This window comes from Pelecanus crispus, chromosome 12 (genome assembly GCF_030463565.1).
Source record: "Pelecanus crispus isolate bPelCri1 chromosome 12, bPelCri1.pri, whole genome shotgun sequence".
Taxonomy (NCBI): domain Eukaryota; kingdom Metazoa; phylum Chordata; class Aves; order Pelecaniformes; family Pelecanidae; genus Pelecanus; species Pelecanus crispus.
The window spans coordinates 5,814,342-5,827,645 of record NC_134654.1 but is presented as its reverse complement, the minus strand read 5'-3'; the positions used below and the strand labels follow the sequence as shown (position 1 = coordinate 5,827,645).

At 53.3% G+C, this 13,304-nt stretch overlaps 1 protein-coding gene across 1 annotated transcript; it reads left to right on the top strand.

Moving 5' to 3' along the window:
- The first annotated feature begins 209 nt into the window (after positions 1 to 209).
- CRYBA1 (crystallin beta A1) lies at positions 210 to 4,886 on the top strand. Its single transcript, XM_075719968.1, is given in 8 exon segments — positions 210 to 227; positions 229 to 241; positions 1,026 to 1,090; positions 1,684 to 1,803; positions 2,051 to 2,169; positions 3,767 to 3,908; positions 4,451 to 4,593; positions 4,739 to 4,886. Coding segments are annotated over 8 exon segments (768 nt in total).
- Positions 4,887 to 13,304: the final 8,418 nt, after the last annotated feature.

Here is a 13,304-nt window from a genome sequence, read left to right as displayed (position 1 = left end):
TATTTTTCTTTTTTTTATTATAATTTTTTTTTTTTTTCTTTTTCCCTAAGAATGTGGCTCAGACCATGGGGATGAGCAGCTGAAATCTCCAGGGATCAGCGGGACAATGCCATAGCAAGCATTGTGCTGACGGCTCTGCAAATGCTGGCACCGGCTCCCGGCCAGCAGCACCCTATAAAAGCCGAGCCGCTGAAGTAGGCAAACATTACATGGGCGAAGCAGCAGTAACCGCCTGAGCTAGGTGAGTCCTGGGACCGATTCGCACCTCTCCCACCTCGCCCCCTGCTCGCCCCTGCTGCCGCTGGCCAGCCGGGCAGACATCCTTTCTCCTGCCTGGTGGCAAAAGACACCCAGAGGGACCGTCGCCATTTCCCGTGGCAAAAGACAGGCTCACATGTCCCCGCTGGCAGCCAGGGTGGCTGAGAGCCCCTCTACCGTGGGGCACCCCACTCCTGGCACCCACCCGGCCCCGGCCCCCCAGCACGGCACACCGGTTGGCATCTCCCACCATTAGCCGGGGCTGTCCATGGGAGCCCACCGCATCTCCCATGGGAGGCACGGCCGGGGTGCCAGGGCAGGGAGAGGGGAGCAGGCGGGTTTGTTGGACACCGCCAGGTACCGGGCAGCCCGTGCCCCCCACCGCAGCTCCCCACTCCAGCTCAGGGGTGTTCTTCCTAGTGATGGCCTGCCTCAGGGAAGGAGAAAGGGGAGCCGGGCACTGTGCCCCGGTGGGCACGCAGGCTCCGTGCCTCGGCCGGGAGGAGGGAAGGGTCACCGTGGCAGTGAGAAGGGAGCACCCTGCTTTGGATGTGTCCCGGACCCCCCCGCCGTGTCCCCCACCCCATCCTGTGGCTAGCAAGAGGGTCTCGCTGTGACTGGCGTGGCTCGTCCCCAGCAGCAGGGCAGCTGCCTTTGAACAGGCACCCTGGGCGGCGGGCACGGAGCTGTCGCCCAGCCCCACGAGCAGGCAGCAGGGATGCACAGGGGCACGCTGCAGTGCAAACAGCTTTTCCTTCCTTCTCCAGACACCGTTCCGGCAGCAAAGATGGCTCAGACAAACCCTCCGCCTGTCCCCATGGGCCCGTGGAAGGTATGTCCTCACACCCCCTGTATCTCGCCTTTCCCTGTGTGTAGGTGGGGGACAGAGAGAGGGGCAAAGCCAGTCCTCGGGGGCCAGGAAAGCTGCACAGCGGGCAGCGAGGCAGGGGGGAGCAGATGAAGGCAGGCACCCCTGTCCTCTGCCCACGGGAACTTGCCTCCCGCCTGCTCAAACACCTCCCGGGTGTTTTTCATAAGCCGCTTTGCAGCACCCTGGCCCAGCCGTGCCCTGCTCTTACCAGTCGTCCTGTGCCAGGCCGTTACAGCGGTCCCCAAAAGCCACACGCTGTTATTCGCCCTGCCCTGTCGGTGCGGGCAGGCTGGCAGGGCAGGCAGGGACAGGCACGAGGGCTGCAAAGGGGGTGGTGGGCACGGCAGAGCAAGGTGGGGAGCAGCCCCGAGGGGTCTGACAACAGCTCCGGGGACACGGTTCGAGGAGGGAGCCGAGAGGGAGAGGACAAGCACATGCACAAGCGGGGCGCACCCCGCTGAAGCCTGGAGCTGTTGCGGGAGAGGAGAGCGTCAGCCGCAGCCCCCTGGGGAGTTCCCCCTCGCCCTTTCCCCCGTTAATCCTCTTTGCCCTAGAGCGTTCGGAGCAGAGGCCAGGAGAACCGCCAGCCACAGCCCTGCCACCCGCCCATCCCAGAACGGCTCCGCTCCTCTCTCCGGATGGCACCGCTGCCCCGGGAACTGATCTCCGCAGGGGTGAGCAGGAGAGCGGAGCGGGGGCCGGCGTGCGGCTCCCCCAACACCAAGGCAGGGCGCTGCGGGGCCAGCAGTGCAGGGATGTGCGGAGGCGTGTGGGGCTGCGTCCCAGCCCAGAGGGGTGCCCGGCGCAGCCTCTGCCGGCTCTTTCCCAGACGGAGCGTGACCCTCTGCCTCGAACAGGCGCTGAATTGCCTGGGGCCACTGCTGGGCAGTTCCCGACCTGGCAGCTTGGTCTCCGTTCCAGATCACCGTATACGACCAAGAAAACTTCCAGGGCAAGAGGATGGAATTCACTTCAGCCTGTCCAAACATCATGGAGTGCGGCTTTGACAACATCCGCTCCCTGAAGGTGGAGTGCGGCGCGTGAGTATCCAGCGGTGGGGATGCTTTCCCAGGCGGGCTGGCGGGGCGAGGGGTGCCTGGTCTTGGAGCAAGGTGGCTGTCCTTGCTCTGCTCAGCTGGGGGAAGCCAGGCACGGGGGATCCCACCCTGCCAGGGTAGAGTGGCCAGCCCTGGGCAGCGCTGACGCAGGCACAGGGCCAGAGGACGGCGGCAACGCCTTTGGCATCGTCCAAAACTGCCTCCTGCAGTCTGGGAGCAGACAGGTTTGGAGCTCGTCGGTGCCCTGCAGGGATGCTGCCCAAGGACGCAGCGAAGATCGGTGCTCAGCGAGTGGCTCTTGAGCTCAGCCTGCTCCCCATCCGCCTGTGTAACCCCATGAAACACTGTGCTTAAGAACCACTGTTCGTGACCCAGGGCCCTGTGCTCTCCCTGCACTGAGCAGCTCCCAGGGCCAGAGCAGAGCCTTCCCACAGCCTGTGCTGGGCTGCCCCAGTCACTGGCACGGGTAGCGAGCGGAGCCGGGCTTCTCCCTGCGCACGGGAATCTTCCCTGGCACAGGCAAGACATCGCCTGAGCTGCCCCGAGACGCTGTGTGTAAGGAGCGGTCCCCACGGCAAGCACCCCGCTGGGGCTGGGGAAGCAGACAAGATAGATTTGCGTTGCTATATTTAGGATTTGTAACGCTAATGGGATTACAGCGGCATGCGTGCTCATGCCGTAATCAGCTCGCTGCTCCAGTTGACGTGTTCCTAATCAGGCTGGTCACCTTGCACGGGGGGAGGCCGACTGCGGGACGTGGGATCGGGGCTCAGCTTTGGTCAGTAGCAAGAGGCCCTCGATCCCCCCGGCTCAGCCTGCCCCTCAGCACCCTGCGTACCCCGTAAACAGGGGGTCTGTGGGCCGCACAGCCTGTGCCATCGTCCTTCCAGCCCCCAGCCCAGCTGCTGCCTCCCCGCGCCGCTACGGCTGCCCTGTCCCCCATCTCTGTGAGGGGACGTGCCCAGGAGAGGTCCCCACCCTGGGGACAGGCAGGCTCTCGTGTGGGCAGCACCAGGGCTTGCAAAATGTCCCTTGCAGGGCGGAGGCATCCCTCTTGCCTCTCCGTGTTTGTTTTTAGCGAAGAAGGGGACCCAGAAAGGGGAAAGGCAACAGCTCCCTGCCCTGCCCACAGCCAGATGGGTTCTGCCTGGTTTGGGCATTAGGAATTCAGGTCTTTCCAGCTGTGCCACGTTGTAATTGGGAAACAAGTAAGAAACGAGGCCTTTGGGAGAGAAGGGCAGCCGTGGGTGTCCTGTGGCATCCTAACGCAACGCCGATCTATGTAAATAACCACAGAGCAGTTAGGGGAAAGCGAGCCACCGTGGCAGGCTGGGCCCCTTGAGGGAGGGACCCCATCACCCGCCGCAGCCGGGGGATGCTGGCACTGCCGTGCGGGCAGCCTCCCAGGCACCGGGCACGGTTACACCTCCAGCACCGCTTCCTTTCCTCCTGGACTTGCGGGCAGAGGCCAGACCCCAACCTCCTCCTTGCACCTACGTCCGTGCCCCGGTGCCAGCCCCGAGCAGGAGGCCCAGAGCTGCCGCAGGAAGCCATGGCAGCCCCAGCTCTGTTTTTGCAGCTGGGTCGGTTACGAGCACACCGGCTTCTGCGGGCAGCAGTTCATCCTGGAGAGGGGAGAGTACCCGCGCTGGGACGCCTGGAGCGGCAGCAACGCCTACCACATCGAGCGCCTGATGTCCTTCCGCCCCGTCTGCTCCGCTGTGAGTGTCCCGGCTCCGACGGAGCTCTCACAACTGATCGCATTAAAATGTCCCAGGCAATAGCACCGAGGCCAAGGGAGTGAGCTTAGGAAGGGCAAGCACAGCCATGCCAGGGGCTCTGCAGGCAGTAGAGGCTCCTCAGGGTGGGCTCAACTCTTCCCCCCGCAAGCCCAGTAGGATTTGCTCTTTCTGTCCTGTTTTCTAAAACTTCTAAGGGTACTTCTGGGCCAGCCGTACATGACCAGAGCTTGGGGACAGCCGGCCTGAGACCGGTAGCTGCGGCATTGCTGTCACCGACACCTCCTGGGCCAACCCCTGCCCCGTCCTGGCCCAGCACCACCCTGCTGAGCACCTCCATGCATCAGAGTTGTGGGAAAACTAGCTCACCCGAAAAAAACCAGCCCAGGGGCTGAACACCTCCCTCCCTCAGGCTGTGCACGCAACCCCCAGGAAACCCGCCGAGCAATGCTTGTCCCACTGTCCCCATCCACGCCGGGGAGGGAGCACCGCCGCCCCCTCACCCCCTGCTCTTCCCCCCCCAGAATCACAAGGAGTCCAAGATCACCATCTTCGAGAAAGACAACTTCATCGGCCGCCAGTGGGAGATCGGCGACGACTACCCCTCGCTGCAGGCCATGGGCTGGGCCAACAACGAAGTGGGCTCCATGAAGATCCAGTGCGGCGCGTAAGTGACCGGCCAAGGACCACGAGCAGCGGGGACAAACTGCTGCCATTGCTGTGCTACCACAGCTGGAGAGGGGACACCCCGTAACCCCCTTGGCTTACCTCTTATCCCCCTTACGGCCACCTGATGACTCCTTTTCTTCCAGCTGGGTTTGCTACCAGTATCCTGGGTACCGTGGCTACCAGTACGTCCTGGAGTCCGACCACCACGGAGGAGACTACAAGCACTGGAGAGAGTGGGGGTCGCATGCCCAGACCTCCCAGATCCAATCCATCAGGCGTGTCCAGCAGTAGCTCCCCACTTTCCAGTACATCTCTGCAAGGTTTCTAAAGCTCACCGGCTCCCTTTTGGTGCTAATACTCCCCTCCCGACGTAACCACCCCTTCTTGTACTGCAACTGCTTACGGAACAACACTCCCAAACGGTACCAACTGCCACAATTGCCAATAAACGTGAAAGAAAAAGATAAACCAGCGTGGTGGGCATTTGCTGTTGTGTGTTTGGGATTGAAGTCGCACATCCCCATCCCAGTAGTAGGGACCAGAGTCTTCCCTGCCTATTTTAAGCAGGACTGAAGCCCGACGGGGCTCACACCAAGGCAAGTTCATCCCCCGACCATCTCGCACGCACAAACACAGCAGCCAAATCCTTGGTTGCTGCAGCTCTGCAGCCCTGTGGCTTCCTTCCCTCCCCTTCCCCAGCCAAGGTGAAGGACACCGCGCTCCCGGCCCCCCGCCCCGCCAGCGTCGGCCACCCACGTACGCACAGCCACGCGTGCCGCGCTGCTCGTAGACTTTGCGGCCAGCGCTGCCAGACCGGAGGGACCGAAAGTCGAGTCGTCGGCCACACAGCGTCCCCGGGGCCAAGGGATGCTCCCTGAGAGCGCAAAAAAGAAAGTCACGCTGACACCCACAAACTTTAAAATTTTTATTCAACAATTTACATCACTTATTGTCTGTCTTAACGTATTCGATCTACACAAATTTCTTTTTTTTCCTCATAAAATAATAAAATTTGGATAAATTTTGAAGACCTGTTGGTGCAGAATAAACAAAATTTCAGGTAACCTTTTTTTTTTTTTTTAAACATTTAGTGTGAAGTATGACATCATTGGTAAAGATACATCATGCCATTACAGCTCATGGACATTACCTATCCTTACAGTCCGTGACATCACCCATACCAGCGCAACGGGCTGCGCCAGACACAGCTACAGCAGGTATTACACTAACTCTTCTAGCCACCCTCTCACGACCGGGAAAACGCATACGTTTCCAGCTGGGCACACCGAGTGCATTAACCTAATCGGAAATACCGGGGAGGGGAAGAAGAAAACAAAGACTACCTTTACCGATTCGTGTGGTCGTACACTACAACATCGACAACAAAGAGGGGCTGCCCCTCTCCGCAGGTCAGAGGTAATTCAGCTCCTGAGCAGGTAAGAGCACAACCCCTCGCAGCGATTTTAACACACACCAGGAAACCGAACGAAATGAGAACTTATCGACGAGGGTGGGCAGGAGAGGAGACGGCTCCGGCAGCTCCGCCTGGAGGGACCTGTCCCACCCCAGCTCGCAGTCGAAGCCCGCGGTTGTGTTTCGCACCGCCCTTAACACTGAAATATTCAGGGGAGGGGGGAGAGAGGGGCAACCGTCCCCCCAGTAAACAAGTTGAGGACCTTCAGAGGCTCGCGAGCCGCTGAAGGTGTCTAAGTACACGTGTGATGGTAGATAGAAAAGCAGCCCTGTTCTGTATGAAAAAAAGCTGTCAAGTTAGTACAAATTTCTGCCATGGCAAAGGGAACACGAGGAGAAAGCTGTCAGGGTCCTTCTCCCGTCACAAAATCCCGACTCTCCTGCGCAAAGGCTCTGGGCTAAGCAACGAGTTTCCAAAGGTGGCACCCGCAACCCAATGCACCCAACTTACGAAAATAAAACCAAAATAAAGCTCTCACCGCGGAGACCAGCGGGAGCCCATCCTCTGCTCCACCAGGCCACGGACTACAGCCCCGACAGCGGGGACAGCGAGGAAGCCTGTCCCTCCCGCCTCACAGTGGGAATACGCAACGGTAGGGTTTCTCTTCGGTTAATTTTGTCATTAGAAGCCTCAAGTTTGCCCACGCCATCAGCCTGCCACGTGGCTCAAAGCTGCTTCGCATGGGGCCGAGCCGCGCTCCCCGTCCCCATCGCCGCCCGCACGCCCGGCGGGATGCCGGCAGGTACCACCGCCGTGCTCTCGACCAGAGAAAAAAGGGCACTCGTCCATCCGACGGTACGAGGTGTATCTGAAACGCAAGCCAGCACGCCCCGCTCCCTCCAATTCAATTACTAAAGTAGGCTCTTTAAAATAAAAAAATAATATATATATTTATATAGCTATACAGAGAGATACAGAGAAAGCAGAGGAGAGAGATAGGCTACTAAAAAAATCAAGAAGCGCCAGTTTTCTGCTACAGCTGTCAGCAAAGAACTGTCACCTTACATCATACCCTCCGAGATGGTGAAGATAACGCAGGCAATGACAGCACAGGAACGCAAAAGAGGGCAGATAAGTCACTTCTGGTAATGAGACACAAATTAAACTTTCAAAACATGTGCATAGCTTTATTCATCTGCTTCAAACTAACCTTTTCACGGAGCTTCAGTGAAACCCGAGTGTGCAAAATGCATTTCTAAAAAATAATGCAAGCAAGCTTTCACATTTGCAGTGGCAGAAGTACAGAAAGACTCGGACAGAAATCACACGTTGGGGCGAGTGAGTCGGAAGAGAGATGAAGAAACAAGAATTGCACAGCTTTATATTCTGAGTCACTGACTGCAAACATAAGCATTTCTATTTTGTTAACTTTTAAGCAAGGCGTGTTTACTTCTCCTTTACAAAAAAAAAAACCTGAAAAAAAAACCCCCCACAGTAACAAGAACCACAACCTGGAAGGGAATAAATCCCCCGGGTAACGGGGTCCCCGGCGCCGCAGAGAGCCCTAACTCCAGAGCAAAGCCGGTTCCAGACCTTCACTTGTTTTTGCTTTGCAGGCGAAGCATCGTGACGCTTATTTTTGCCCGCAGGAGAAGAGCAAGGCAGCTTCTCTTTCTCTCCCCCCAGCCCCAGCTCCAAAGTCACAGAAAACGGCTCGTGTTAGGAAAGGAAAGGTGCCATCCCACAGGACATCGTCCCCTAAACTGTAAGACAGCCACTACGCAGGCTCGAGTCCAAGTCTCATTTCGATCCGATGGGTCACCAGGACAGTGACGAACCCTCGACTGTAGATGGGGCACGGTCATCGTGCTGCCAGCCGGGAGCCCGGCTGTCCCACGCCACGTCCCGGCCGCTCGCACGCTGCTACAAACTCTCTTCAGCAAGACTAAGCACACACGCAAGGCACATTTAGTCAGATGTACGCGCACACACACGCACGTGTGTCAAAAAGCAAACGCTGGCTAAAAAAAAAAAAAAAAAAAAAAAAAAATATTGATGCTGAATAAACTCATTAAACAGGCAGAGAGTTCTGGCTTACGGTATCTATATACTATTTTCCAGGCAGTTGTAGCCCCCAAGCGTTTTTCCTACACAACTTTAGACCTTCCTTACTCTTCCCTCATTTTACAGAGGTACTTTATTTTCCTAAAGGATCTTCTATAAATAGTCAAGTAGATTCCTTTTTTGCCCCCCTCCAGTAAACTCCTCCTTCACGGTACGCGTCCCCCGGCGGTGGTCCAAGTGTGACCCATGAAGACACGAGGTTCCAGATCTGCCCACGCCCCGTGGCAGCACCTCGATGCAGCGAGACCTCCCTCCGCTGCTCCCTAAGCTTTCATGCCTCAGCCATCAGGTTTCGGCTGGGTAGATGGCCTGGCATCGCTTTTTTCTTGGAAAACATCCGACTCCGGGCACCGACCACTCCCCGGCCCCCGAGGGCAGCTGGGGAAGGAGCCTACGACTCCCCAGTGCCGGGGGCGCGGACAGGAAGGAGGCCACGCAATCGTTAATACTGCTGGTTAACTTCACATTGAGATAAAGCATTAGAAAGATATTTTTTTCAGAGATGAGCAATTTCCTTCCGTAGATAGATTCAAACAGAAAACAAAAATATTAAAACCGGAGACGAGACAACAGTTGATCGAGATTTTTCTACCTTACAAGTTACTCAGGCATCTTGCCCGCACCACCAGCCATCGAAGAAGTTGAAAACCTCGGGGATTTGCACTACCTTTCCGATAGCAGCTTGAGAAAAGGAAGGAGAGGAAAAAAAAAAAGAAAAAAAAAATGCACAGTGCTCTCTCAAGTTAAGAGTTCTCCTTTGCTTGCGTTTGCATAGAAGTTCCCGTAGGTCAGCACCAAAATCAGGTACAGCCCTCTCCTACACCCCGGCTCCCCCAGGTCCTACGCTACCCGCAGAGTTAGTGGCTGTGTTACAGGAGGGTTCAACTATCTGCAGAGGAACTATATGGTCATGTAAAAAAAAGTGCATTACACATTCTTGATTTTCAGGGTTACTTATAGCAGCAGCAGCATTAATCCAAGACAATGAACAGTTGTAGATTCATTCTTAAATGCAGCAACACTTAATGAAATGTCTTCAAGGAAGGTCATAAGAGGGTCCTTCTCAAAAGGATAAAGTGAAAATTAGACTATTCAATATAGACAAAAAGGAGATAAACCAAAAATTAAAGACACAATCTTATTTACATTAAAAAAACATTCTTGTTAAAATATCTTTACAACACCTAAGCAAAAAAATATGTATTTTAAGAATAAAGCAGAAACTCCTAAAGCAGTATCCATTTTTGGAACCCTTATTTAGCACCTGAGGAAAGACCGTATGGAAAGCAGACAGAATTTTTTTTTTGTTGGTTTTTGCTTGTTTGTTTTTTTAAGAAAACTGTAAGTTGTGTTTTTGCTAAACGTTCATATGTTCGCAGTACACAAGTTTCATACCACAGAAAGAAATGAACTATTGTGTTTTTTTTTTTTTTTTCTTCTTCTTTTTAGAGATACTCATTAATAAGGCTGTAGAAAAGGGATACTGCTATCTTACAAAATGGCTTTAGAGCTCTGGACACGTTATATGAAGCTTTCTGATTAACAGTCAAGATAAATACAGCTCAGCATCCCCTGGAGAAAGCACAGGTATGACTTTTGCTCCTGTCCCAGGACAGAGAGCAGCCCGACACCCCCAGCAGCGTGCCTCCGAGGGTCTCGTGCCCCGAACACAAGGCCACCGCGGAGCTCTCTTGTACCTCCCCAGGCGTCCGCTGCTTCGGTGTCGCGCTGCTGAGCGATGCCACTTTTGAGGATCTCGAGCAGGATACAAGGAAGCCAGCCTTACCCTGTGGCGTAACACGTATTGTGCAAATGTCTAAAGCTCTGTAATGTCTGGAAGGCAGCGCATCCGGCAGCGCAGACCGAGGTCTTCTGCTCCTTCGCACCAGCCCAGGTTCCCGCTTCTCAACTGCTTGCGCTAGGGGTTTTTTTTGCCTGGAAAAAAATGCTCTCGCGGTGGCCAAAGCTAGAAATTACTCTGGCTTCTTCAGCTACTCCACCATGCTAGAGCTCTTCCAGCCCCAGCCCTCTTTCTGCCTTACGCACCGGTGTGAAAATGTGTAGCAGCTTTAAATTAGGTGTAGCCTTGTTCTCTCCCCTCCTGACCTCGACCATCTCCCTTGTAAACAGCCTCTGTAAGGAAAACAAATCACTACGGACGCACATACAGAAAAATCTTCTAGGGACAAGACTCCTGAAAGCTTCGGACACCATAGCAATTTACTGAAAATGCTGAATCAAGAGCAAAAACTGAACGCACAGGAAAACTACCAGCAGTTCTGAAACACGTCTGTGAATGTCATCGCTCCCAGATGTCCCTGAGGTCACCCACCGGCCACTTCTGGAAAGGATGCTATCGTGCTACGGTAACGCTCTCTTGAAGGTGAAAAGCACTAATTACACATGCAACTGAGAGGACAACTTCCATCTCTCTTTTTTTTCTTTTTTTTTTTTTTTTTTTTTTTTTTTTTTTTCCCTAGCAGGAAGCGATTTTCCTTTCGATTAGCTAGCTGGTTCACCCTGTCACCCGCTCCCAGCTGCCGAATAGCTGGCATACTCGCAACCTAACGAGAATTGGGTTTTTTTTCCCACATTTCAAAGAAGTTCACAGCAGCTGCGAAAGGCAAACAGCGAGATTTACAGTTCAGAAAAGGTGATGGTTTGAAGTGGGTTAGCGATAGAAACCATGCCCTGGAGCTACCCACATTGTCAAAGAGACAGATTTCTAACGACGAAAACAGGTTTCACGGACGACCGAGGGGGATTTAAACCAAAACCGAACTCCGACCAAACCTTGAAAGCCATTGCATTGCCAATCCACCGGACGGGCGGACGGGGAGGGAGCAGAGAGGCTGAAGGTCCCCAAACCACCGTCACCGGAGACGGGAGCACGGAGCAGCTTTTCAATCACCTCTTGGAGCGGAGGAAGCACTCCCCGGCCCACCGAAGAGAGAGCAGATCCCACGCTGGATCTGGCCAGCAGTACGCACTCCAGCCTGTGTCGCACAAGACCCTGTACAAGACACCCGACAGGACCTGCCGGCAGAGGAGCGGTGGGGAAAAACCAGGGGAGAAAGGAGACAGCCCCTGCCCGTGCAGGAATCGTTAATTCCAATAAATAGAAAGCCTGGCAAGGGAACCAGAGGAAAGGGACTCGTCAGACCCACAACGGGAACAGAAACGGGAGAGAAGCCTTAACCTGAATTAATATCTTCATAGCTAATAAAAAAATAGGTCATGATTTCACCCTTAGTGCCACTTTCCGATACTACACGTATTTAAGGGGTTTTGTTTTAAAACTTTACTCAGTGTAATGAAGACAATGGCACAAATAAATACACGCTCACTCTCCTTACGCGAGCAAGATGCTCGCACACGCGCCGCCAGCTCCTCGCCCCCCCCGCCCCCCGCACGCGTGTACGCACAGACACCCTCGGGTGCAGACCCGGGAGAGAAGGCTGCTGCACCCCTTCCCGGGCTGTATTTGGTTTATGCTACAGTACTAATACTCTGAGTCAAACAAAAACAAAAAAACCCAAAACGTAAGACTTATCAGTAACACCTCAGCATTATTTAAATGTGCTAAATTAGTCACAGCTCAATTTCAGGTGTTTGTTTTTTTTTTTTCTTTTTTTTTTTTTTATAAGTTTACACAAAAATAATCAGAAAACAGATTAAATCTTAAGATATTTTTAATAAGTGCTCAGTAAAGAATTGTGTGAGGACTTGGGGAGGACTGCAGACAGCGACAGGGCGAGTTACACGACAGCACAAGGAAGTTTCTTCCACGGTCCTGCCTGGCTCTAGGCAATAGTCTATTCCAGAAATACCGCCTGCGCCAGCGAGCCGGAGCTACAGGAGCTCAGAGAGAGAATTTCCTAACTGCTTAGCGCTGAGCACACGCCGTGGAGCTCATGGCGACAGACAGACAGACATTTGAAGAGAGGATGGTCAGAAATACAGCAGAGAAGCTGCAGAGGGTGTTTCTGGATGGGTACCACCGGCAAGGGGCCACGTGCAGCGAGGAAAAGCAGTAGGGACGAACATCGGGGAAAAACCAACCCAACCCATCACTTGAACCGTGGTTCTTTCAGCACTTCTTTCGCTATTCAGAAGACGGACTGGCCTAGGCCAAGATGAGCGTCCTCAAATATTCAGCAAGACTCGATCTCTCTAAACACGCAGGGTCAGATTCAGCATGGGTTATTGCTGTTCAGCTTCTGCATCGCGCCAGCCCCCAGAGGGGATCTGGGGGCGGGGGTACCAGGACAGCACAGACCCCCAGTAAGCAAAACAGGGTTTGGTTTTGTCTTTTTTTTTTTCTTTTCTTTTTTTTTCTTTTTTTTTTTTTTTTTTTAAATGGAACCCAGCCCTTAAGGCGACAAGTGACTACACAAGGCAAATAAATACACAGCAGAGCCTTAAAGCCAGTAAAACAAACTGGAAACTTTGCTATTAGCCTTCAACTTTTTGAAAATAATAAAAAGAAAAACAAAACAAAAAAACATTTCTTCCACCTTAATCTTCCCAGTCCCACCGTCCAGTTTGTTCAACACTTTAAAGCTCAGGAATGCCCCAGCTCTTCTGCAGCGGAGCCAGAAGCGATTCCGACTTTTGGCAAGCAGTTGGGAGACTCAACAGAATTAAAAATAGGAACGTCGGAGGACTAGATGTCGGGCACATCTGTAAACACGTTATACATCTGAAAGTTACACACACCTGTAAAGGTGGTACAGTTTATAGGTGAAACAGAACTATTTGCGACTGGCCAACCACACATTTCTGAACCTGGACTGATACAATACATGATTACTATATAGTATTACACTACAGTATTATACTATATAGTATTTTATACATAAAATGGAGTAGGCAATCCATAGTCAAACTTTTAAGACTAAGCGTGGCAGAAAGCTAGCAATCTTACAAAAGGTACAGAACTAAGTTTCATTGTCCCACCATGAACCTAAGCGTCACATTCAGGAACAATCTTATTAAAAGAATAAAAACAATTAAAAAACCGCATGCTACATACTCCTAGTTAACCAAAAAAAAAAAAAAAGAAAAAAGAAAAAAGAAAAAAGATGATAAATCTAAGCACAAGGGGTAGGCAAAAGTTTTGGGCTTATCTGCTTCCTGTAATGCCCCATAGGGTCCAGTCCAATTTTAGG